At 42.7% G+C, this 26,300-nt stretch overlaps 1 protein-coding gene across 11 annotated transcripts in view; it reads left to right on the forward strand.

The window, feature by feature from the left end:
• Positions 1 to 26,300, forward strand: part of VPS35L (VPS35 endosomal protein sorting factor like) — a 123,710-nt gene that overhangs the window by 22,601 nt on the left and 74,809 nt on the right. For all 11 annotated transcript variants that reach the window (XR_008992127.1, XR_008992126.1, XM_036917067.2 and 8 more), the window contains exons 8-12: positions 2,932 to 3,016; positions 9,314 to 9,373; positions 20,883 to 20,979; positions 21,679 to 21,726; positions 23,021 to 23,114. Coding sequence is in view for 9 of the 11 variants with exons in the window: in XM_036917067.2 (XP_036772962.2) it covers positions 2,932 to 3,016; positions 9,314 to 9,373; positions 20,883 to 20,979; positions 21,679 to 21,726; positions 23,021 to 23,114 (384 nt within the window). In the remaining 2 variants the exon portion in view is untranslated. The remainder of the gene's footprint in view (positions 1 to 2,931; positions 3,017 to 9,313; positions 9,374 to 20,882; positions 20,980 to 21,678; positions 21,727 to 23,020; positions 23,115 to 26,300) is intronic.

Below are 26,300 nucleotides of genomic sequence, written 5' to 3' on the forward strand. Positions count from 1 at the left end.
TATAGGGATTGTGTTGCCCCTGCAGCTCAAGAGGAGAGATTTGCTATCTTGACAATAGTGAGTTTACAGTGGATAAATCATTATCTGGTTCTTTCCTTTTCTTTTTCTTCTTTCATAATTATGAATTATGTTGCAGTGAACACTGTTACACAGTCTTCTGGCCTCTGTCTAGAAAAAGGCCCATACCTAAGAATAGGATTGCCGGGTGCAGGGTGTGAGCCTCATGCCAGCTGGTCCCCCAGTGACCGTGCCAGCACACACTTGGAGTAGCAAGGAGTAAGGACGTCTGTACTGTTCAGCTGCCTACCAGCATTTGGTATGAGCAGGCTGTCTATTCCAATTCTTCCAATTTAGGAGGTAATAAGATCATATTTTATCGTGGTTTTCATTTGCAATTCCCTGATTATAAGAAGATTGAATATCTTTTCACATGTTTATTGGTCACTGGGGTTTCCTTTTCTGTAAAATGCCTTTTGTTGATTCCCTTAGGTCATTTCTCCATTACGTTATTTGTATTTTTCTTACGATTTTTAGGATTTTTTTTTTTTTCATAAATTCTGAGTAGTGGTTGTTCTCTGATTAGTCTGCTTCCTTTCTTCCTTCCATCCATCCTTTCTTAGTACTCAGCCATAGGTTGTCTTTTTATTTATCCATTTGCTTTGGTTATTCAAATATATATATTTTAATCCTAACTTAAGAAACTGCTAGCATTGTTCTAGAATATTGCTAATTTGACAATAGTGAGTTTACAGTGGATAAATCATTATTTGGTTTGGAAACAAACCAAAAACACCCTTTTAGTATTTTTCCAGCAATGTTAATAATTTCCATACCAAGTATTCCAGGCAGGGTAATTTATCAGTCAGTTGTTCAGGAAATGTTTGTCACAGTGATTCTCAACCTTGGCTGTACATTAAAATCACTTGGAAGCCTTAAAAAATCCTGAGTTCAAGTTGCACCCTAGACCAGCTTAATCAGAGTCCCTGGGGATGAGACCCAGGTGGCATTATTTTTCAAAGCTCCCCAGATGATCCGGAAGCTGCAAACACTTGGTCTGTAGAATGCTTAGTCCATGCAGAATGTGCTATGGATTGTGGATGTCACCTGCCCAGTGTATCCTGGGCTTATTTCTGTGTGTAGCAGTCACCTGGAGCTCTAGTTAAAAATACTTATTCCCTGGTGCCTCGGCTGGAGGTTTTGACCAGTAGGTTTTGCTTGGAGCAGGAATCTATGTTTTTAACATATACCCTGGGGCACCTGATTGTTATTTAAGAAACTGCACCAAAGGTTTAAAAATCTGGAATCAAAAGTGATTTTTAAAAGGGAACTTCAAAGTATAACACTATTATGACCTTAATTTTGGATTTAAAAAATCCTGCTTCCTATTATCCTTGAATAGAATGCATGTTCTCTGGTACCAGCTTGGGAGAAAAATACACAGTTGTTAGGAAGCAGCCCCAGCTGTGTTTCATTTGAAATCTTCTGTTTGAATTCTGTCTCTGTCACCTCACCAGTGGCCAGTAACTCATCTCTGAGGGGCTCTGGGTAGGAACCAGGAGATGTGTATTGTAAACTGTCTCTAGGATTCTGAGTTGTTTGCTTTTTCCAAGCCTTAAAATCTCCTGGGGTAATTGTTTGAGTTGGAGCTCTCATAAAGGGCCTATGAAGCACCCGAAGCTGAGGCCTCAGGAAATGAAGTTCTCCGCACATCCAAATGCCACATTTGGTGTCAACACCATTGTTTTAACAGCTTACCTTCCCCTACCCCCTCTGCACTCCTACCCCCATAACATCTGGGCTGTAAGAGGCCTGTTCACAAATTCCACGTGTTATTTACTTTTAGGCATGTAATGTTAAGGAGAAACTTGGTGAATCTAACAATTTATATACTGAGTAACAACACTAAACTGAAAACACCTGTACTTGTTTGTAGACATTGTTGTTTTTTCAATAAGGGCAACCTACCTCTTGATACTATAAACATTGTAACCATTCCCTGCATGTTGGAAATGCATACTAGAAGACCCTTTCTAAGTGTCCCGATATTTTTGTTTTTCAGTGACATTTTTCTGTCTGAGGGTCAGCCGTCGTTGGAATGATAAAATGTGCAGTTATTTAGTTCCTTATGCTGACTTTTGAATTTGTAAAGACTTTAGGGCATTACATTTAGGTCTTCAAAATCAAAACAGATTTTTTGTTTCTGGTTATAACAAGGACTTAATCTGGGGTATTTGGGGTCCCATTGGGTAGCTGCAGTTTTCTGTTAAGAGGCCTGAACGTGTTTCTGGCCCTCTGGCATGAGTGGTAGATAACACAGGGATTGAGTGATACCTTGCAAAGCCAAAATGTTCCTCGGGTTGAAGATCATAGTTCCGAGAAGAAACAGGTACTCTGCAAAGCTTGTCATATTTCCTTTTAGAAGGACATAGGGAGTGAGTATAAATAATAAATGCTAGCTTAATAAACCCTAGAGATTTACTTATGGAGTCATTTCCTAGAAAACAATATTTAAGAAATCAAGACCATCCTGAAATAAACCAGAGGAAACCATGCCGAAAAGCAGTTGGAACAGAGATCGAGTCATCGCGAGGACTCTGACGGGAGAGATGTCAGCTTCCTTTGGTGACTGGAGTGCTGATCCTACTAGTTCAGTGTGTGAGCAGAGACCCTTCTGGATGAGGTTTCTCAATCCTGTAGTTTCCCTGGAGGGAACCGGTAGTTTTTCCTTAGGAGGCGCTGCTGTGAGCAGAGTCTGGCTCCCTTTGTCGGAAGGATGGTGGTTTTGCTTATCATCATCTTATTTGTGTCTAGCACGGGGCTTGGCATGGGGTGAGCACCTGTACTTGTTTGTAGAAGTTGTTATTTTTCCAGGCCTGGAGTGTTCCAACCAAGGCAGACATGCAATGTGAATTTTCTTTTCTCTTTTTCTAGTGTTCAAAACTTCTTTCAGACACAAGTGTTATTCAGTTCTACCCAAGCAAATTTGTCCTTATCACCGACATACTTGATACATTTGGTAAGTACTAATCCTGTTCATCTTAGATCTCGGAAACACGTTTGTTTTGCCAGAAGTTGGATAGTAGAGTCGTTTCACATTAGGTTTGTTCTGGTTTAAGTGATTAGGTGAATCATGAAGGAGACCAGACTACCCCATTTCACCACATCTCATTAACAAGACCCTTCTGGTTTAGAAAGAACCTTGTATGAAGTGTTTCCTAATCTTTTGATAGGCTGGCAAAGTGAGTGAGTGAAGCTGGGGAGAACCAGCTTGGGTCCATTACCATCTCATGGCATGCGGAACTCACTTTGCCAGAACTGAACTTGGTTGGCATCTCCTCCCAGCCCTTTCCCCACAGTGGGTTTCTGACATGGGCAATGGCAGCACCATACGCCCTATTGCCCATGCTGCAAAACTAAGTGCCATGTCTCCTCTATGCCCTATGTCCAGTCCTTCACCAGGTTCTTCAGTTCAGCCTCCCAAAATCTCTCCCCACTATGTCCATAATTTTCTGTGTCTTCACTGTTAAGACCTTGGTCCAAGCCACAGTCCTCTCCCACCTGGGTGGCACCAGCAGCTCTAACGAGGTTTCCTCCACCATCATGGCTGCCCCTCGTCCCATGCTCCACCCCACAGCAGAATTTTGGGCTCCCAGCGGAGAGATGTAGACTGAAGAGAATAACCTGGAGTCCTTCTGGGGAAACAGGCCTCTGTGCTTCTTGGTAGTGGTCATTGGCTAGAACACCATGCCATTAGCAGTCCTGTGAATCGTACGTGATACTCAGTGGCAAGTTGTCCCATGAGAGCTAGCAAACAGGGTCGACTTCTGAGGGCTGAACACAAAGGAGATTGGAATGGAGACATTTCCATTCTTGCCAAGGAGGGACTCATGGGCTCCCAGTCCTGCAAGTCTTGTCTTGAACGCATAGGAATTTTTATTATGTCAGAAAACAAAATATCAGTCAAGGCATTTAAGAGAATTAAGACAACCATTTAATTCACAGGAGACCGCGACCTGCATGCATTAGCTAGAACAAGTGATAGAAAACCTAACTCACTCTAGCTTTGAAGAAAGGGTTGGGGGGTCTTTATTGGCTTATGTTGGCAAGTCTAAGGGTAGTTTCTAGATTCAGGAACTCAGTGTCTTTAGGACCTTTGCATTTTCTAGTCCTTTCCCTTGGGTTTTCTTCAGTCTCAAACTCCACAAGGTGTCCTCAGGTTCTAACAGCTTTGCTGCTGATAGTCTCAGGAGAAGGAAATAACTTCATTTTTCCAGGCATTCCAATCAAAGTCCCCTTATTTCATCTCATTGGCCTGGCTTGGATCACATGTCAGTCCCTGAGCCACTCATGGTATCTGGGGGGTGAAATATGCACATGAACCAGGCCTGGGTCACCCAAAAGAAAGAAGGTGATGCCTTTGCTGGAGGAGAGGGGCTAATTGGGCCACAAGGAGTGATGTCCTAGCTGAAATGTGGGCCTATTAGGTTCTGATGACCCAGGCACTCCACTGGGTACTAGGATGTGTCAGCAAATAAGAGATAAAAATCCCTGCCTCTGTGGGCTTATGTCCTAGTAAAAAAGGATATTCAGAACCAACAAGTAAACCCGGTTGTGTTAGATGATGATAAGTGCCCCGGAGGAAAAATTGAAACAGCAGGATTATGAGGGAAATTGAGGTATGTTGACACTGGGTAGGGGAGACAGTACAGTTTGAAACAGGGTGGTCAGAGCAGGCCTCACTGAGAAGTTGCTACATGAGCCAAATATGTGGAGGATGAGAGAGGTGAACCACATGCCCTGTGGGAGCAGGAGGATAGGGCCATGTCAGGCCCAGGAATAGCCGGTGCAAAGGCCCTGGGGTGGGGGCGTGCCTGGCAGATTTAGGTAATTGAGAGGCTGGGTGGCTGGAGTGCAGTAACTGGGGTATTGGTGGTGACAGAGGAGCTGAGATGGCCAACAATCCTGGCAGGGCTTGTAGGCCATTAGAAGGACATGGACACTGACCCTGAGGACATGGGGAGTCACTAGGGGTGTTAAGCAGAGAAGGGACCTGATCCGATTTGAATTTTAATGGCTCCCTCTGGCTTCTTTGCTGAGACTAGATTGTAGAGCAAGGGCAGGGCAGGGAGCACAGTTAGGAGACCACTGTAGTGCTTCAAGTGAAGAGTGAGGGTGGCTTGGATCCAGGCAGGCAGTGGAGATGAGAAGGGATCCAGAATAGACATCAGGTATGCAGCCCTTGGGCCTTGACTCATCCTCATACACAAATCACCTCTGGGAGCAAGGACATCAGAGGGAGTGAGGTCAGTGGCTGTGTCTGTTTCCCCCAGCTGTCCTGTTTCTCCTCGTGAATCAACACATTGGCCTTCTGCCTTCACTCCCAGCCTCTTGCAAGTTTCTTTTGCGTGAGTCAGCATCCCTGAGTGAGGCTAGCTGGGGGACACCAATGGATTCAGTTTCTAACCTGCAAGCCTGGCCAGATCCAGACATTAACCTTGTAATACTTTTGGGCAGCCATCTGCTGGTGTCCGCTAGCTAAGCAGTCAGGGTATAGTGCAGGTGCCTGCCATCCTTGCTGTATCCTAGAAGTTAGCTGGGCTGGGAGTTGAGAATAACAGAGATAATACTCTTGGGCCTGATTTTCTTCTAGGTGCTTTAGAGACATGAAGTCTCCTCATCTTCCTAACAGTGTTACAAGGTCAGATCTGTAATATACCCATTTCACAGATGGAAACCTGAGGCATAGGCAAAGGAAATGGCTTGCCTGAGGTCACAAGGGCAGTGAGCTGCAGAGCTGGGGCTCAAACTGAGTTCAGTCTGCAAAGCACCTGTTTTATTTTTCTTCTAATTGGCTTCTGGGGGGAGTGTTGCTCTCTATGAAAATTACAGATGTGCATACCTTTGACCCAGCAACCTTACCTCTGGGAATCCATGCCATTTGTCATAGCAAACGATTGGAAACAACCTGAGTGACCATCAGTAGGGGACCAGGTAAATAGATGGTGGTACCTTTATATGCTGGAGGACTAGGAGGCCCATGAGAATGAGGACGTGCCCTGGGTTCCCACATGGAAAGCTCTCCAGGGCAGATCACCACATGAACAAGTCCAGGTGCAGAACAGCTATGGAGTATGTTCCATTTTATATAAGAGAGAAGGAAAAAATTAGAATACTTCATATCCAGGTTTATTTACCTAAACAAGCATTAAAAGAAGTTCAGTGGGAACCTTCAGAGGATGGTGGGGGCAGTGAGATGGATGGGGATGGGCCCAGAAATTTCACTCAGTACCTTCTGCAGCCTTTCTGAGTGTTGAAATGTGGGAATGTGTTTCCTGTTCAAAACCAAACGTGCAGGTGAAGTATCTGCTGTCAGCCTCTCTCTCCCTCACTTCCAACAGTTCCCAGTGGTGCCCTTGTCTGATCTGCTGGAAATAATATTCCTCAGGACTTGTGAGGTAGCCTGCATCTGCAGCTGCTCAGGAAGACTTTGTTATGTTGTGGGCATTACCAAATGAGCAGTTTTCACCTTAAAAACAGAGTGGATGTCTGCCTTACTGGTGTGGAGCCTCCGAGTGCTGAGGCCCATCTCTCACATATTGACATGACTCTGCTCTGTAGGGAGGGCTGGTTGGTAGAGGGACAGGTGGTTAGTGGTTGCTGAGTGGCTGGCCAAGGATTGGAGCATCTCGCTGGGCAGGGATGTGGGACATGGCCCCGGGCATCTGCGGCATGACGCATGTGCTAGACTTTAGTTGGGATTTCACTAGAGGGGCTGAGCACAGGGCTGGGCTCTGGGGTCTCTGCCTGCATCTCATGCCGGCCTCTCTTCCTCCAGAGTTGTGTGCACTTGAGTCTCAGTTTCTTCACCTGTAAAATGAGCATGATAGGAAGGCCTGTGGGGGTTTCTGAAGAAAATTAATGAAAACATGTATAGAAAGCATATAATGTTTTTCCTCTTCTAAGAACTGGCTGACAGGATTGGTGTAAACAGCTTTGAACAGTGCTTGGCACAAAGTAAGTACTCAGAAAATGCAATTACCACTTTAGTGTTCTTGATTTATAAAGTGAATCAAAAAGGAAACAAATCTAGGATCAGGTGTTCTTCCTCAAGACAACTGTCCACTAACTTAACAAAGGAAAAAAAGATTGGTACCAAACTTGTTTGGCCAAAATGATTTTGTAGTTAAAGGCTTTCATAAAGCCATGTGAAGGTGAAATATAAGAGTTGCTTGTGGTTTTAGTGTGATGATAAGTGTTTTGTGGAGGAAATAAAGGCGTTTCCTGCTCTTAAGTCCAGTCCATGCACCATGGGAGGTGAGAATCTTGGCTTGCTGCATGATGGCCTGAGTTAGAATTGTGTGCAGTTCCGTGCTGGGTTCTGTGCTCATGGCACCAGGTGTGGCTCCCTCAGGGCGCCCATGGCCACAGGTAAGCAGAGCACTTAACTTACTTGCCAGGAGGAAAAAGGCAGGTGGCTTTGAGAACTGAAGTTTGTTCTCTGAGGCTTTCTGGGAGCTTCTAAATTGAACTGCTGGTGTGAAGAACTGCTTCTTATCCTTGGCTGCACTCCAGGGCAGGTTAAATTAACCTGTGAGTTTTAAATACTCACACGGTGTTTAAAAGCACTCCCAGTGATTAAGCTGTGCCCTGGACCACTTACGTACAAACCTCTGAGGACAGGTGCAGGCATCAGCATATTTTCAAGTGTCCCAGGCGCTCTGAGTGTTCAGCCAAGGTTAAGAAGCACTGGTTTAGAGGGAGGGGAGGGAGATTTGTCACTGTTTTTAGAGACTCCCCCACCCAGGCAGGTTTTAGCTCAGAGACCCATGGTGTCTGCCTGAATCACTGATTCTTCTGTTTAAGCATGGTTCTTGCATTTGAATTCCCTAGCAAAGTCATTCAAAATTCATCACCTATTCCTTACCCTCCAGAATACTGTTTTTCACTAGCTCTGAGGTGGGCCCCAGGAATGTACATTTTCAACAAGTGTCTTCAGGTGGTTGTAATGTAAGTCTACAATGGGCAAGGCACCTAGATGACTCTTGAGCTTGGCTGGCTTCCTGCACTTGATCCCAGCATTGTGTCATTTCTTGATGATGTCTTCTGACCTCAAGTTCTTTGAGCCAAAATGGTCCTTATAACTTTTCCGTCTCTTTTGCCATGTATGGATAAGGTGTATGGTTCTTTGCTGCCCTGAATGAAGGAGTTATGGAAAAAGAACAAAAACATGAGTACAGGGAGATGCATTTGGCATTAAAGATGATTTGGGACAGTCCAGAAATTGGATAAACTAATTTTTATCCCTTGAATATTAATAGCATTTTCCAAAACACACAGAATAAATAAAGCTTTCTGTGCCAGATTAGGGGTTGGTCTGTAGACCAAGTGTCCACAATACCCACTTTATTTTTGTAAATAAAGTTTTATTAGAACACCACCAAATCCACTTATTTATATATTGCCTGACTGCTTTTGGGCTATAACAGCAGAGTTAAGTAGTTGCACCAGTGACCTGGGACCCACACAACCCAAAATATGTTCATCTATTCATATAATGAATATTGAGCATCCAGATCTGGGTAGTGGGGATATGTCAGTGAACAAAACAATGACTCTCTGCCCTCGTAGAACTTGCATTCTAGTTGAATCTCCAATTCTGTTGCTTTGAGGCAGGTACCATAAATGAGTGAAGCAGGCTGTTGGCAAGAGACAATAGGGAGTGGTGGAGACTGTGGCCCAGTGGGTAGTATATATGTCATATCTCAGTGCAGGTACTATACTGTCTTGTAGCTCATTTTTATTCTAAAGGGATATGGGCCATTTTTGGCACATCTTATGTGAAGAAGCAGGAAATTGGATTTTCCATGTGAATGAAAGTTTTTACCTCTTGGCAACCAACTTAAAAAAATGTGGAAACACTCTTGGGCCCTTGTGTTCTGGATCAAACAAATGGATCACTGGCTAAATTCTGCCCGTGAGCTCCCGTCTGCAGCCTCTGGCTTAAAATATAATGTGCACTGTGCACCAGTCTCCTCTGAGTGAGTGCAGGCTCCTGAGGCCCCTTTGGTTGTAAGTTTCAGGTAAGTTTCTAAGGAGAGAAAGATCACTTTCCTGCCTTTCAAAGTAAAGGTGCCCTCTTTTTATTAAAAACCAAAGAAATGTAGTTTAAAATTTGTCCCACTAGGTGGTAGCATACTACCACAAGTTTAAGCATCTCTGGGAAACACCATCTGTGTCCCTAATTAACAAACGTTTATTTAGTGTTTGCTCCTGAAAGGTGAGATGCTAACACCACATGTCCTTTTCTCCCCAGGAAGGCTTGTGTATGAGCGTATCTTTTCTATGTGTGTGGATAACCGCAGCGTCTTACCAGGTAATGTCATAGCTCTACTACCAGTTTCATTCCACCCTACACTCAGGACTAGAACGTTTATATCAAGTCATGATTTATTGAGATCTGATAGGAGGTTGTTTTTCATTGGGGGATGTGTATGTATTAAAAGTAAAAAGAAACACCTTTATAGATCTCTGATTATCTCAGTCTTTTAAAAACATTAGGTTTTCAAATGGCCTGGCTAGAAATTTGGGAGGTAATATGAATCCACGAAAATGAAAAGGTATTATAGTTAAATTCAGCTGAATTTTTATGCCAACTGAAATTCCTCTGCTGCTTGACATTTTAATATTTTTCCCACATATCTCTCCTAAGAAGCAAATTACTCTTGAAAAACAACTTTATCTATGTTAAAGAACAATGTCAAATAAACCAATAATAACAGATGCTTTGAATCTACAATCCATGCCCAAAAGATGTTTGCCTTAAGTGTATTGCCAATCAATTAAAAATTCTCAGGAAGTTGTAATGGGGCAACTCAGTTATGAATTTCTCTGTCATATAAATGGTGATGATGTGTCTGGCAACATGAAACTTTCAGCAGCAACTTCCCTTTCCTTTTAACCCCTCTTCCAGTTCCTAGCACTGCTCCAAGGAAATGTTCTCAGCTGTGCGAGGTACAGCAAGCTCCCTCCACATCCGTTCCCCCTCCTGTTCCTGGCCAGGTGATGGCATCAGCAACAAGAACCCATAATTCTACCTCTGCTCATTCATTTTTTCCTTCTTTCCTACATCCATCTAGTTATCTATCTATATTTTTTAAACTATATAATATACTTATTTCCCAGAAAGTGACAGAACTCTTCAGACCTTCAGGGAGAGAGGAATTCTTAGGAACCATCTCGTCTCATCAGAGAGGGGCAGACCCAGTGTGGAAGACTCAGGGACTTGCCCTCAGCCCTGCTGTGTGCTAGTGAGAGCCTAACTAATGTGCTCTTTCTGGGTGCTGACCTTGCGTCAGCGGCCACCAATCACACAGGGCTTTTGAGCACTTGTGATCTGTTCAGTCCCAAGTGACGTGCTGTGAGTAGTAAAAAATACACTGGGTGTCAGAGGGTTAATGCAAATAAAAGACCATGAAATACCTCATTAAAATTTTTTTTAATACTGATTACCTGTTGAAGTGATACTTTGGATGAATTGGGTTGAATGAAGTATATTACTAAAATTTCACCTGTTTTACATTCTCTGAACGTGGCTCACATGATACTTCTACTGGGTGGTACTGCTCTGGACACTCCCCTGCACCACATCATACCTGTGTTGTTTTTAACATCTCCCACATCCTGGATTTTTCAAGATTAAGGAGGCAGCCAGGAAAGGTAGGCAGGAGACCAGTCTGAGTAAGAAATGGAAAAGACCTCTCTGTCAGCTTAAGAATTTGGGAAATCGGGGTACATTTATTTAATTTATACTCACCAACTTGTACTTCATGTGCTATGCCAACAGCAGTGAACGCTTAGCCTATAGGCAGGATTAAACCCAAATAGGTGTTTTCTTCGGCCTCAACAGTGTTTTTTAAAATGCTGCTTGATACAGGTTCTACTCCTTCCTATTGTTCAATACCTAACCACTTAAAAATATGCACATTACCTACCTGGCCTCCAGAGGCATTTGAGTTTACATTACTGCAATAATTTTCCTTGCTCCCCATGTTCACTAACTATACAAACAACATTTTAGAGACAATTAAGGAAAAATTACTAGTAACCCTTCCTAAACTATAAAAGGGAAAAATTACTAATAACTCATCCTAAACTATAAAAAGTCAAGATAAAAGGCTATTTTCCTATTCTAGTCCTTGTCCAAATATATTAATTAGCACTTTTAGCACTAAAATTCTTCCTTCCCCAATACCTGTTTTTGACCTTGAGCAACACAAATCAGGCTTTTGTTCTCTTGAAAATAATTTCTTCATTTTTTTTCCCCCTTTCGGTTAAAATCTTCACCTACATGTGTTCCCTGGTTCCAGGAACCTGAAAGGGAGTGGGGAAGCCTTTTTCCCAAAGTCCATGATCTTGGGAATGACTCTTAACAGTAATTGTGAAGAAAGCTTTTGAAATCTGTGCAGAATTCTGCCACCTCTGGTGGCATGTGTGTGCTTATTCTTTCTATCTGAATCAAGTTCTGATGGGTGAATTTAATTTTGGAGCCCTTCACCTTCAGGAATTTTAACTAAAGCATAGCTCTTATGCATTTAGAAACATACTGGTGTCCTTTGGGTCATGGGAAGTACATACTACTGGATGTGGTAATTTTTTCTGACATCTCTTAATTTAGTACATATGTAAAGATATCATCCACTCCAAGGGATGAAATAACTATTTCTATCTTGGGAGAAATAGTTTGGGTTTATTGTATGGGGGGTTCTCATCATAAGCTGTGGGCCCTCCCATCTTTATTTTCCCCATGGCTGATTAGGCTGCATCTGATTCAGCAGTGTCCTTACCTGACCTGGCCTTCAGGCACCTCTTAAGATGATGTGGCACCCCTATAAACACTATTCTGTAAAGAGACCTCTCAGCTAGGGTAGAGACTTGGCAGATGAAAGAGAACTAGACTCATGGGTCTCCTACCCCCTCCTAAAATACCCACGGAAGTTCAGGATTGGAAAAAGAAGCACAGAGAAGAAAAATAAATGAGAACTAGAAGGAAGAAATCTCTGCTCTTCATTACAGCAATGTCTCTTCGGAATTAATTTCCAAATTCTGAGTTCATTCTCCATGTAGCAGCCAAGTGCCAAGGGATAAATCGTGTCATGTCATGTCATTCCTCTGCTCAGAATCCTTCAAGGAGTTTCCATTGTACTGAGAAAAACTCTCATACTCTTTGCCAAGGCTGCAACCCTGTGTGACCTGGTATGTGATGCCCACTTCTCCCCTTGCTGCTCACCACATTGGCTTGCTTTCCTCCACTTTAACCATGCCAGAGGTCACCCATACCTCAGGGCCCTTGCCCTTGATATTTCTTCTTCATGGAAAACGTTTCCTCCGTATCTAAACATTGCTGGATCCTTTTTGAAATTCAGGGCTCAGTTACAACGCCAGCTTGACAGGAGCCTTCTCTAGCTACCCTTCTCTAGAAACCACTCCCCTTAATTCATTCTGTATTCTAATACTTAATTTTTTTATAATTTTGATATCATTAATCTACACAATTACATGAGCAACATTATGTTTACTAGACCCCCCCATGGTTAAGTCCCCCCCACATACCCCATTATAGTCACTGTCCATCAGCGTAGTAAGATGCTATAGAATCACTACTTGTCTTCTGTGTGTTGTGCAGCCTTCCCCATGCTCCCCCCTAGTTTAAGTCTGCAATACTAATGCCCCTTTTTTTCCCCTTATCCCTCCCTTCCCACCCATTCTCCCCAATCCCTTTCCCTTTGGTAACTGTTAGTCCATTCTAGGGTTCTGTGAGTCTGCTACTGTTTTGTTCCTTTGGTTTTTTTCTTTGTTCTTATACTCCACAGATGAGTGAAATCATTTGATACTTGTCTTTCTCTGCCTGGCCTATTTCACTGAGCATAATACCCACTAGCTCCATCCATGTTGTTGCAAATGGTAGGATTTGTTTTTTCTTATGGCTGAATAATATTCCGTTGTGTATATGTGCCACATCTTCTTTATCCATTCATCTACTGATGGACACTTAGGTTGCCTCCATTTCTTGGCTATTGTAAATAGTGCTGCGATAAACATAGGGGTGCATATGTCTTTTTCAAACTGGGCTGCTGCATTCTTAGGGTAAATTCCTAGGAGTGGAATTCCTGGGTCAAATGGCATTTATATTTTGAGTTTTTTGAGGAACCTCCGTACTGTTTTCCAGAATGGTTGAACTAGTTTACATTCCCACCAGCAGTGTAGGAGGATTCCCCTTTCTCCACAACCTCACCAACATTTGTTGTTGTTTGTCTTTTGGATGGTGGCGATCCTTACTGGTGTGAGGTGATATCTCATTGTGGTTTTAATTTGTATTTCTCTGATGACCAGCGATGTGGAGCATCTTCTCATGTGTCTGTTAGCCATCTGAATTTCATCTTTGGAGAACCATCTATTCAGTTCTGCTGCTCATTTTTTAATTGGATTTTTTGCTTTTTGTTTGTTGAGGTGCATGAGCTCTTTATATATTTTGGATGTCAACCCTTTGTCAAATCTGTCATTTATGAATATATTCTCCCATACTGTAGGATGTCCTTTTGTTCTCTTGGTGGTGACCTTTGCTGTACAGAAGCTTTGCAGCTTGATATAGTCCCACTTGTTCATTTTTGCTTTTGTTTCCCTTGCCCGGGGAGATATGTTCATGAAGAAGTGGCTCATGTTTATGTCCAAGAGATTTTTGCCTATGTTTTTTTCTAAGAGTTTTATGGTTTCATGACCTACATTCAGGTGTTTGATCCATTTCGAATTTACTTTTGTGTATGGGGTTAGACAATGATCCAGTTTCATTCTCTTACATGTAGCTGTCGAGTTTTGCCAACACCAGCTGTTGAAGAGGCTGTCATTTCCCCATTGTATGTCCATGGCTCCTTTATCATACGTTAATTGACCGTATATGTTTGGTTTAATATCTGGACTCTTTATTCCGTTCCACTGGTCTGTGGGTCTTTTCTTGTGCCAGTACCAAATTGTCTTGATTACTGTGACTTTGTAGTAGAGCTTGAAGTTGGGAAGCGAGATCCCCCGCACTTTATTCTTCCTTCTCAGGATTGCTTTTTGGCTATTCGGTTTTTTTTTATGATTCAATATGAATTTAAAATTATTTGTTCCAGTTCATTGAAGAATGTAGTTGGTATTTTGATAGACATTGTATTGAATCTATAGATTGCTTTAGGCAGGATGGCCATTTTAACAATATTAATTCTTCCTAGCCAAGAGCATGGGATGAGTTTCCATTTGTTAGTGTCCTCTTTAATTTCTCTCAAGAGTGTCTTGTAGTTTTCAGGGTATAGGTCTTTCGCTTCCTTGGTTAGGTTTATTTCTAGGTATTTTATTCTTTTTGATGCAATTGTGAATGGAATTGTTTTCCTGATTTCTCTTTCTGTTAATTCATTGTTAGTGTATAGGAAAGCCACAGATTTCTGTGTATTAATTTTGTTTCCTGCAACTTTGCTGAATTCAGATATTCTAGTAGTTTTGAAATGGAGGCTTTAGGGTTTTTTTATGTATAGTATCATGTCATCTGCAAATAGTGACAGTTTGACTTCCTCTTTAACAATCTGGATTCCTTGTATTTCTTTGTTTTGTCTAATTGCCGTGGCTAGGACCTCCAGTATTATATTGAATGACAGTGGGGAGAGTGGGCATCCCTGTCTTGTTCCTGATCTTAGAGGAAAAGCTTTCACCTTCTCGCTGTTAAGTATGATGTTGGCTGTGGGTTTGTCATATCTGGCCTATGTTGAGGTACTTGCCCTCTATACCCATTTTGTTGAGAGTTTTTATCATGAATGGATGTTGAATTTTGTCAAATTCTTTTTCAGCATCTATGGAAATGATCATGTGGTTTCTGTCCTTCTTTTTGTTGATGTGGTGGATGATGTTGATGGATTTTCGAATGTTGTACCATCCTTGCATCCCTGGGATGAATCCCACTTGGTCATGGTGTATGATCCTCTTGATGTATTTTTGAATTCAGTTTGCTAATATTTTGTTGAGTATTTTTGCATCTATGTTCATCAGGGATATTGGTCTATGATTTTCTTTTGTGGGGTCTTTGCCTGGTTTTGGTATCAGAGTGATGCTGGCTTCATAGAATGACTTTAGAAGTATTCCCTCCTCTTCTATTTTTTGGAAAACTTAAAGGAGAATGGGTATTATGTCTTCTCTATATGTCTGATAAAATTCAGCGGTGAATCCATCTGGCCCAGGAGTTTTGTTCTTGGGTAGTTTTTTGATTACCGCTTCAATTTCTTTGCTGGTAATTGGTCTGTTTAGATTTTTTGTTTCTTCCTTGGTCTTGGAAGGTTGTATTTTTCTAGGAAGTTGTCCATTTCTTCTGGGTTTTCCAGCTAGTTAGTATATAGATTTTCGTAATATTCTCTAATAATTTTTTGTATTTCTGTGGGGTCTGTCATGATTTTTCCTTTCTTGTTTCTGATTCTGTTGATGTGTGTAGATTCTCTTTTTCTTTTATAAGTCTGGCTAGGGGCTTATCTGTTTTGTTCATTTTTTCAAAGAACCAGCTCTTGGTTTCATTGATTTTTTTTTCTATTATTTTTTGTTCTCAACTTTATTTCTTCTCTGATCTTTATTATGTCCCTCTTTCTGCTGACTTTAGGCCTCATTTGTTCTCCTTTTTCCAGTTTCAGTGATTGTGTCTTTAGACTATTCATTTGGGAATGTTCTTCCTTCTTTAGATAGGCCTGGATTGCTATATACTTTCCTCTTAGAACTGCCTTTACTGTGTCCCACAGAAGTTGGGGCTTTATGCTGTTTTTGTCATTTGTCTCCATATATTGCTTGATCTCTGTTTTAATTTGGTCATTGATCCATTGATTATTTAGAAGCATGTTGTTAAGCCTCCATGTGTTTGTGAGCCTTTTTGTTTTCTTTGTACAATTAATTTCTAGTTTTATGCCTTTGTGGTCTGAGAAGTTGGTTGGTAGAATTTCAATCTTTTGGAATTTACTGAGGCTCTTTTTGTGGCCTAGTATGTGGTCTATTCTGGAGAATGTTCCATGTGCACTTGAGAGGAATGTCTGTCCTGCTGCTTTTAGGTGTACAGTTCTGTAGATGTCTGTTAAGTCCATGTGTTCTAGTGTGTTGTTCAGTGCCTCTGTGTCCTTACTTATTTTCTGTCTGGTGGATCTGTCCTCTGGAGTGAGTGGTGTGTTGAAGTCTCCTAGAATGAATGCATTGCATTCTATGTCCTCCTTTAATTCTGTTAGTATTTGTTTCACATATGTTGGTGCTCCTGTATTGGGTGCATATATATTTATAATGGTTATATCTTCTTGTTGGACTGACCCCTTTATCGTAATGTAATGTTCTCCTTTATCTCTTGTTACTTTCTTTGTTTCGAAGTCTATTTTGTCTTATACCAGTACTGCTACACCTCCTTTTTTCTCCCTATTGTTTGCATGAAATATCTTTTCCATCCCTTGACTTTTAGTCTGTGTATGTGTTTTGGTTTGAGGTGAGTCTCTTATAAGCAATATATAGATGGGTCTTGCTTTTTTATCTATTCTATTACTCTGTGTCATTTGATTGGTGATTCAGTCCATTTACATTTAGGGTGATTATTGAAAGATATGTACTTATTGCCATTGCACGCTTTAGATTTGTGGTTACCAAAGGTTCAAGGGTAGCTTCTTTACTATCTAACTGTCTAACCCAACTCGCTTATTAAGCTATTATAAGCACAGCCTGCTGATTCTTTACTTCTCTCCCTTCTTATTCCTCCTCCTCCATTATTTATATGTTAGGTATTTTATTCTGTGTTCTTTTGTGTTTCGTTTGACTGCTTTTGTGAGTAGTTGATTTTATTTTTTGCCTTTAGGTAGTATTTGGTTGGTCTGCTTTCTTTGGTGTGATTTTGTTTTCTCTGGTGACATCTATTTAGCCTTACGTGTGCTCCCATCTAGAGCAGTCCCTCTAAAATACCCTGTATAGGTGGTTTGTGGGAGGCAAATTCCCTCAACTTTTGCTTGTCTGGGAATTGTTTAATCCCTCCTTCATGTTTAAATGATAATCATGCTGGATACAGTATTCTTGGTTCAAGACCCTTCTGTTTCATTGCATTAAATATGTCATGCCTTTCTCTTCTGGCCTGTATGGTTTCTGTTGAGAAGTCTGATGGTAGCCTAATGGGTTTTCCTTTGTAGGTGACCTTTTTTCTCTCTCTGGCTGCCTTTAATACTCTGTCTTTGTCTTTGATCTTTGCCATTTTAATTATTATATGTCTTGGTGTTGTCCTCCTTGGGTCCCTTGCTTTGGGAGTTCTGTGCGCCTCCATGGTCTGAGAGAGTATTTCCTCACCAAGTTTTGGGAAGTTTCAGCAATTATTTCTTCAAAGACACTTTCTATCCCTTTTTCTCTCTCTTCTTTTTCTGGTACCCCTATAATGCCAATATTGTTCCGTTTGGATTGGTCACACAGTTCTGTTAATATTCTTTCATTCCTGGAGATCCTTTTATCTCTCTCTGCCTCAGCTTCTCTGTGTTCCTGTTCTCTGATTTCTATTCCATTAATGGCCTCTTGCACCTCATCCAGTCTGCTCTTAAGTCCTTCCAGAGATTGTTTCGTATCTGTATTCTCCCTCCAAACTTTATACTTTAACTCTTGCATATTTCTCTGCAGATTCATCTGCATGGTTATGACCTTTATTTTGAATTCTTTCTCGGGGAGATTGGTTATATCTATCTCCCCAGGCCCTCTCTCAGGGGTTGTCTGGGTAATTCTGGACTGGACCAAATTCTTCCGCCTTTTCATGATGATAGAGGTAGCTGTAGGCAGGTAGTGCATGTGTCAGCTGGGAGAACAATGTCCTTTCCTGCTTGCTAATCACCTTGCCCTTCTCCACTGCCTGTGTCAGTTACCGGCACTCCTGGAGCAGCCTCCAGGTTAACCCCCAAAGCTGCAGTGGGCGGGGTCTTTGTCAGGGTAGCCCAGAGCCCTGCGGGGAGTGGCAGCGGCCTTGGGTCTGGCCCGGGCGGCTGTGCGCTGGGAGAAGATTCTGGGTGGCTGCTTGGGGTGCGGCTGCTCCCGGGCCGCTTGCCTGCCTCCACCGCCAGCTCACATGGGCCTCTCTCAGGCCCCTCGGCCGCCGCCACCTCAGGATTGTGCATGCCGCTACCGGGTCGCTTGGCTGCTGCCGCCACCTGCTCACACGGGCCACTTCCAGGCCCCTCTGGCACCGCCGCCGCCGGCATGCGTGGCTGCTCCCCACTGCGGGCGCGCGCAGCCTCTCTCACACTACTGGGCTGGTGTGTCACAGTTTGCGCCAGCCAGGGGAACGACTGGAGGCTGCTTATCACCATGAGGGGCTTCAGGGCTGCACTGCTGCCCAGGCAGTTAGGTTTCTAATGTTCCCCGGGATTCCCAGCTGCTGGACTGAGTGTGCCGGGACGATTCCATCCAGCTGTGAGGTCCCTGTCCCTTTAAGACTTTCAAAAAGCACTCGCTTTTCTTTTGTCCCAGGGGAGCAGGTTGCGCTTTTCCGTTTCTCTAATATCCAGCACACCGTGCACTGTGTGTCTGCGATCCCTGCGTGGATTACTAAAGCTGGTTGTTTAATAGTCCTGGGCTTTCACTCCCTGCCCACTCTGACTCCTTTATTCCTGCCTGGGGCCTGGGGTGAGGGGGGGCGCTTGGGTCCTGCCGGGCCACAGCTTGGGTCTTACCCCCTTCGTGTGATGCTCATTTCTCACAGATGTAGGTGTAGCCTGGCTGTTGTACTGTATCCACTGGTCTCTCTTTTAGGAATAGTTGTATTTGTTGTATTTTCAAAAATATATATGTTTTTTGGGAGGAGATTTCCGCTGAACTACTCACACCACCATCTTGGCTTCTCCCTCCTTTAGTTGGTTCTTAAAACATTTGTATTGAGCAAATGAAGTAAAGGGGTATATTGTTTAGTTAGCTTTAAGATTTTAAAGTTCTGCATAGCATAGTTCTTTTCCTAACTTCTCTCTTGAGCTGGAAGGAAAGCTCAACGCCTTGCTTTGGTGTATGTAGACGATTGTGTAGCTTACAGTGGGTATATATGCAGGGCAGCTTGCCTTTAGTATGACTTCCAGCTCTCTTCTGAACCTCTCTTCCCTTAACTGTTAAGTGATGGGTTTTATTAGAAGACCTCAGAGACTTCCTTTCGCTTTTGGGTTTCAGGTCCCATGAGTCAGCCATCTGAAGGGAAATTAGTCTCACCCCTCCCTGTTGCACAAGGCAAGGTTGACAAATGAATTTAAGAATAACCCCTATCTGTTCCTGTCTACATCTTTTGGGACTTGAAAGTTACTTTAAGTGCATGGGTTCAGTCCAGCAAAGGGAAATGGTAATTTCTCTTCCCCTTGAAAATGGCAAGTGAATAATTCTTGAATGGTTCAAGTTTGCCAGAACATCCAAAAATAAACACTTGCGATTGCAGTTCCAAAATGTCTGCAGTTGTGGTGAAGGACTGTTCTCTGCTAATGAAGTGCCTAGAGGTTTATCTCTTTGCTGATTCCATAGGAATTTTGATCATCTTAATCGTATACCACCAAGTAGCAAAAAGCAGAATCAGGGACAAAAAGTGACGAGTTAACATTCATTTGCTATCTTAAATAATCCTCCCCTTTTGATTGAACACTGTAAGTAGAAGACACATCCAGTGGTGGGCTTGGGGGTGGTTCAGAACTCAGGTAAAATGTTTTCTATTTGAGAGTTCAGCAGTGGCCTTCTTGGTGGTGTTGAGTTTTTTGTTTTGAGTTTTTTTTCCATTTTTCCTTATTCTCTTCCCATTCCTTAGGATGTATGTCAAGATTAGGCTTGAGTGTCAGTGCTAGAAAACTCAAAATAACAGGAAGGAATGTCAGGGCCAGTGGGGCAGCCAGCTTGTGGTGCCAGGGATCCTGTCTTCTGTCTTGTTGCTCTCATGTTTCAAGGTGGTTACAGAGGTTCCATCCAGCCTTAGTATCTGCATTCCAGCCAGCAGGAAGGAAGAAGGAGTCAAGGAGGCCAAGCCTCTTTACCTAAAGAACTTTCCCGGAAGCTGTACTTCTTTTTATATCCTGGGACCAGAACTTGGTCACGTGGCCACACCTAGGTGCAAGGACACGAAATGCCCAGCAGAAAAGCAAGAGGTCTATTACAGAGGAAGAGAACAGATAATGGGGGAAACTGGCAGTTTTGCCACAAGGTGACTTAAAGGCTTGGAGGCAGTGTTGAGCTGGCAGCCAACCTCTGGCTGCTGTCTCACCTCAGGACCTTGCTTTGCTTTGCTTTCAGGTCTGGCCCATGTGGTACTTAGAGCATGAGCTTCGATCACATTTGATGTTACATTTGCAGGTTTCTGAAGTAATTAAATTCTGGAATTCTCAGCAATGTCATCATAGTTTCTGGTGGGTATGCCAAGAACCTCTGGATGATTAGAGGCAGTGGCTAAGAATGTAGACTGTTGAACCAGACTGTGGAGTTGAATTCTAACTCTTACACTTGCTTACTGTGTACTCTGGGCAAGTTACTAAACTTCTCTGTGCCTTGATCTACACATCTGTTAAAGAGTATAATAAAAGTGCACACCTCAGAGGGCTATTGTGCAATTAGGTGAGCTGATATCTCACCTGATTAGGTGAGGTGAGTGACAGCACTCCAAACAGCACCTGGCGCTTGGAAGTCCTCTGTGTGTAAGCTATCATTGTCATCTATTATTGTCTAATAATATTTGCAGGAGAAGGACTGTGTACCACACCTCTTATTCTGCTCTGTTATTTTCCTACCCCAGGATTCACAGCAGCTGTAACAGATCCCAAGAATTAGGAGGGCTGATGGCTATTGTTTTTGTATTACAGATCACTTCTCTCCAGAGAATGTAAATGACACGGCCAAAGAAACATGCTTAAATTGGTTTTTCAAGATTGCTTCCATCAGGGAACTCATTCCAAGATTGTATCCTTTTTTTTTGTCTGATGATTTTAAAGATAGGCCAAAAGAGCCACACTGTTAATAGAATCCATGTGATGAGATGCCCTGAAATTCCTGTTAGAAATTTGGCCCTGTTACGGTTGCTAGCGTAGACTACAGGGCCAGTCACGTTACAGAAGCCTGTGGACTCTTGCTGTCTCCAAAGGTTTCTGTTATTTTACTTTGAATATGATGCTATGTGCCAGGCTTTTGTTTCCTTGAGGAACATTCCCACATTAATTTTTTCAATTAAAATGCTTCAACTTTATGTGTTTCCTCTGGTTCCAAGAACTTGAAAGGAACAGGGTCAAGCATTTCTGCAGAAATGCCAGTATTGAAGAACAGAGAATTTTTTACTTAAACACAAATTGAATCTGTTATCTAAAGTTCATTCTTTCCCCATAAAGTCTTGATTGGAAATGCCCAAAACCCAGTTTAAATTTCAGCATACAACCATGAATCAGCATGTAACATTTTCCAAAATTTATTTTAAATAAGTATGAAACCTTGAAAAGGAAATATAGAACACAAGCCACTAGCTAACATAATTCTCTGGACTGTTGAGAATCATCGTGGCTCCCTCTGCTCAAGATATACCTAGTTCTGGTCATGAATGGTTTAGTCTTTTCCTAGTAGGGAACAGGCCATCTGGAAAATGCCTTCCTTAACAGAATGTTTTTGTAGTTATGTGGAAGCATCCATCCTGAAGTGTAACAAGTTCCTCTCCAAAATGTAAGACCCTCCTTAAATGTCTAGAACCATAACATTTCCAAAAAATCAAACACACACATTCACACTAATTGCAAACAGCGGCTATCACTCATTGAGTACTTAGCATGTAGCAGATCTGGTGCTAAGCACCTTCTATGCAGTTTCTCATTTAATCCAAATTAAAACCTAATGAAGTAGAGATTCCCTAATTTTCAGAGAAGAAAACTCAAGCTGGGAGAGCTTGGTTGAACAATTCATGGAAGAACCTGGGCTTGGCCATTACTAATGTGTGGTCTTAAGCAAGTTATTTAGCATCTCTGGCCCTCAGTCTATTCCTCTGCGAACAAGGCCCAAAAAATAGGACTTTGAGGGTCCACTGAGTTGCACGCGCAGTCCTGAGAGCAGTGCCTAGCACACAGTGGGCTGCCCTCAGTGTGTGCTGCTGCTGTTGGAGATTATGATGATAATCAGAAGAAAAAGCCTCGGCTGCTGAGCACCATGCCACTCGGGGTCACCTTGGGCATTGTTTTGAGAGTAGTTTACAGAGCTTGGGGAAACCAGATCTGCTTTCTGCAGACCTTATATAATGCCAAGTCGTGTTGGACAGCAAATAGATAATAAACTCCCTGAAGCCAGGGGCTGATGATGGTGCTCCACAGAAAAGTAGTTTGATTGGATTTAGAATGTGTACCAAATGGGTTCAGTTTGGATTTAGGGATGCCTGGAGTAGTTTGGGGGGATAACATTGATGCTGAAGAAGGGTATTTTGTCTCTTTGATTGGGGGAGGATAATGCCTGAGGCAGAGGGAAGTTCCATGTCACAGGAGAGAGAAATAAATCACAACCTATTTATTTATAGAAATAAAACACACTGTTGGGGGGCGGGGGTGGGGCGGTGGCTGATGCCAGCCCAAGGTACCGGGAGTCGGATGCTTGGCAGCAGTGGAGCCCAGGACAAAGGGAAAAGCCATGGCAAGGATATGGAGAAGATCTAGGGGTAACCAGCCCTTGGAAAACAACTGGGGTATAAAAACTGTTTAATAGCAAATAAATATGACCTCAAGCAAGAAAAAAGTAAAGGTTAGACCTCAGTACTGAGCAAATGATAAAGATGAAAGAAACCATTGGATCAATGAATTGTTATCAAGAGAGACTGTTGTTACACTTTCTTAGAAAATGCAATCTTTGGCCTTGGGTTGCTCCTGAAACATTTCCCCCCTCCAAGTTTAGGAATTTTGGCTTTCTATTTGTTTAAAAAAATAGAACAGGAGGTTCTCACCTGGGTTTGTAATGCTACCCTTTTTGTTTCTAACAGGGGAATTTCAGAATGTCTGCCTCGACTGACATGCATGATTCGAGGGATCGGAGACCCGCTGGTGTCGGTGTATGCCAGGGCCTATCTGTGCCGGGTAGGCCATGTCGAGAGGTTGTGTTCTGGCACATGGGGCTGTTTTCTGTCTCCTTAAGTGGCCACAGAGGCTTCTCCATTCCTGCCACCTCACAAGTCACCAGAAGAAGGATTTTATTCAGCTGCTAATTTTAGGACACAGCTCTTCCACCCCAAACAAAGCTGTAGATTTATTTCAAAAATTAATTTTAAAGTAGACCCACTTACTATAACTCCAATTAGGGGGTGTTTGAGGTCACCTTCTTACAAATGAACTGGTTTTCAGAATTAATTGTTTCTCAGTTCTTGCTGGGAAGGAGGCCTCCAAGGCCTTTCAGCTGATAGGTTGTTTTTCATTGACTTGAAACATGCATCCCCTTTGTCTCGAATTTGTGTTATTAGTTTCTCCATTCCCATATTAAAAGAGGTGGCTCAGAGTGCGAGTTGGTGAGGGCCACCTGGCAGGAGAAGTACTCTGGGATGCCAGGCATCAGGGTCTGTGTACCCAGGCTGCGGGGGGCTGCAGGCCTGTCTGCAGCTGCTCTAATGGGTAAAGGTGATCCTGATTGTAGATCATTAGCTTCTTTCTCCTTTAAAGTACTCCTTCTACTTAAAAATATTTTTTCACTTACGAAAATGCAATTCCTGGAGAGTTCACAACTCTTTTGCTTCAGCTCAATGTGGGGGCTTTGCCCTCACTGGGAGTCCTTCCTGCAAGTCCCGTTAGTGTCATTTACCTGTAAAAAAGGGTGTACTGCCCTGGTCTGTAGGGTTCTGATGAACTGCAGCCTCCTTGAGAACAAAGCTACAGATTCCTTCCATTCCTCACTAGTGATGATTCATATTTTTAAATCAGGAGACAAGAACTGGTAGCCTTTGATTAACTTCTTGTACATGACATCTAGCAAATGAAAGAAGCCATGTGGTGTCGAGTGTTGCAAAGAAGTCAGTCATTGCCTTCAGAGTGAATAGTGGACATCTTTGTGAAGGGCACTTTATAGGTCTTCTCTCTGATACTGAGAAAGAAAGAAAAAGCCTTCCATTTCAGGGCAACCTACTCTTGCTTTGTAAGAGAAGCCATGGGGTGTATGCGTTGCCATCTGCTTGAAAACTTGGGATGGATTTTTTCATATAGAAGTATCAAGTATGTTTCCTCAAGCTTCAACTTCGGAATATATTAAAGCTTGAATACTCTTTCAAAGTCAACATTTGCTGAGGACCTACTGTGCACAGAACACTGCTGGACCCTATGGGAGATGCAAGGATATTGTCATTTGCATATTAGCGCTCCACTGTCTTTCTCCTTGTAGATCTTAACAAAATTATTCAAACTCACCTTGACATTGGTTGAATAATAGAGTATTAAAGATTTAGGGCACTGTGTATCTTAGGAAGATGATTCCTGTTACTAAAGAGAAATCAAAAAAAGGTCGGGATGGGGTGTGGGGAGAGATACCCATTCCTTGCCAACCTGTTCAGTTTTAAAGTTGGAAGTAATTTACACAAGTTAGGGAAAAGATTATGTTTATGGCATATAAAATGCCTTTGCATGGCATATGCAACTTTAAAACTCAGTGACAGTGAAGAGCAGCTACAGAGCATCCCCAGAAGGCTGGTGATGAGGTGCACTGATCTGTTGAGATCATTTTTGTTAACCCAGGCAGTGCAGCAACCCCTCTGGTTGGGTAGTTGCTAAAAGCCTTTGACATAAGAAGAGTAAGAGACAGCTTGTGCGTTGAAGGGTTCTTCCAGATGCAAGTGGCAGAAACCCAGTTCATACTGCTTTAAGCAAAAGGGGAATATACTGACTTGTACATCTGGAGAGTCTAGGGGCAGTGCCAGTGTGGGTCATCAGGGCTTCAAGAGCTTCTCCCTCATCACTCAGCTCTGCTTTCCTCTGGGTTGACTTCATGTGTGGCTTGCTCTTCTTAGTTGGTGGCCCATGACAGTTCCAGGCCTCTATCCTCCCAACTTAGGAACCACAATGGAAAGAGTACCTTTTCCTCAGTAGGGCCAGCCAGCGTCTCAGATCTGATTCTCAGTGGACCATCTTGGGTCACTTGACCAGCGAGAGCCAGATGACTGGCCATGGGATGAGTTGTGCCTGCTTCTGAAGCCTGGATCTCAGCACGGGGCGGATGTCAGCACAGGGTGGATCGGGATCCTCCACAAGCTTCATGGTCAGAGAGGAAGGTTTGATTCTCCAAACACAAACCCTGTTTGCTGATACCAGAAATAGGGAATGGGTGCCAGGCAGGCAGAAACAGCAGATGGAAATCATGAGCCACTATATCCTCGCTACTCTGGGTAGAAATCTTCCAGACCCAAGCAGATTTCCAGGCTGCTCATTTGGCCTGATGGGAAGAGATAAACAAAACACAGAAGCAGTGAGTGGGCAGGGTGTGGGGGAGCTCAAAGCTGTATATTAAAGGAAAGTATGATTAACTCCTCTTGTAAGTCACGGCCCCTTCAGCTCATCCCCACTGCTTGTCCACTAGGCCGTTCTTTGCTGTCGCCTAACAGATAATTATTGCCTTTCTACAATATGATTAAGTGGAAGGAAAGACAATAGGATCTGAACACAGTAGAACTGAATCTGACATTTGTTGTGAGTAATTTTTTGTCCATGTGCTTGTCCTTGAAAACATCACCAAGAGCCATAGAGCTGCCCTTGGAATTTAAATCCCTGGTGGATCTCACCTAATTCTCAAATGAATTGTTCACAGCCTCTGAAAAACATAACTATCATTAATCTTCATGACCTCTGAGTAGGGGGGCAGGTGAGTGGCAGAAATCTGTTCCCATTTGAAGAAACCAGGTCCTAGACAAGCCACTAACCTTATTACAAAGTGGTTTTTGTATGAAAGCAGCAATTTGGAATTGAGGGGTATCTGAGGGGCTCAGTTTAAGGAACAGCATGACACTTTGTTTTGGACACATGAGCTCCCTTCTGTAGCTTATACATTCACTTTTCCATGCAGCCCCAAGGCCCTGGCCACATTCTCTATGATGCCAATTTTTTCAGCTGGAAATGTTAACCATCTGTTTTTTAAACATTGAACGCAGAAGTCAATGGATAATGGTGTTACGCTTCATGCTTGTGTTACAAAAAAATTGCTTAGAATGTATTAAAATTTATGTCTGCTTCCATAACTGCCCAGCAGAGAATGAATCCATATATTTTAACGATGCAACAGTGAAGTCCCAG

This window comes from Manis pentadactyla, chromosome 10 (assembly GCF_030020395.1).
Source record: "Manis pentadactyla isolate mManPen7 chromosome 10, mManPen7.hap1, whole genome shotgun sequence".
Taxonomy (NCBI): domain Eukaryota; kingdom Metazoa; phylum Chordata; class Mammalia; order Pholidota; family Manidae; genus Manis; species Manis pentadactyla.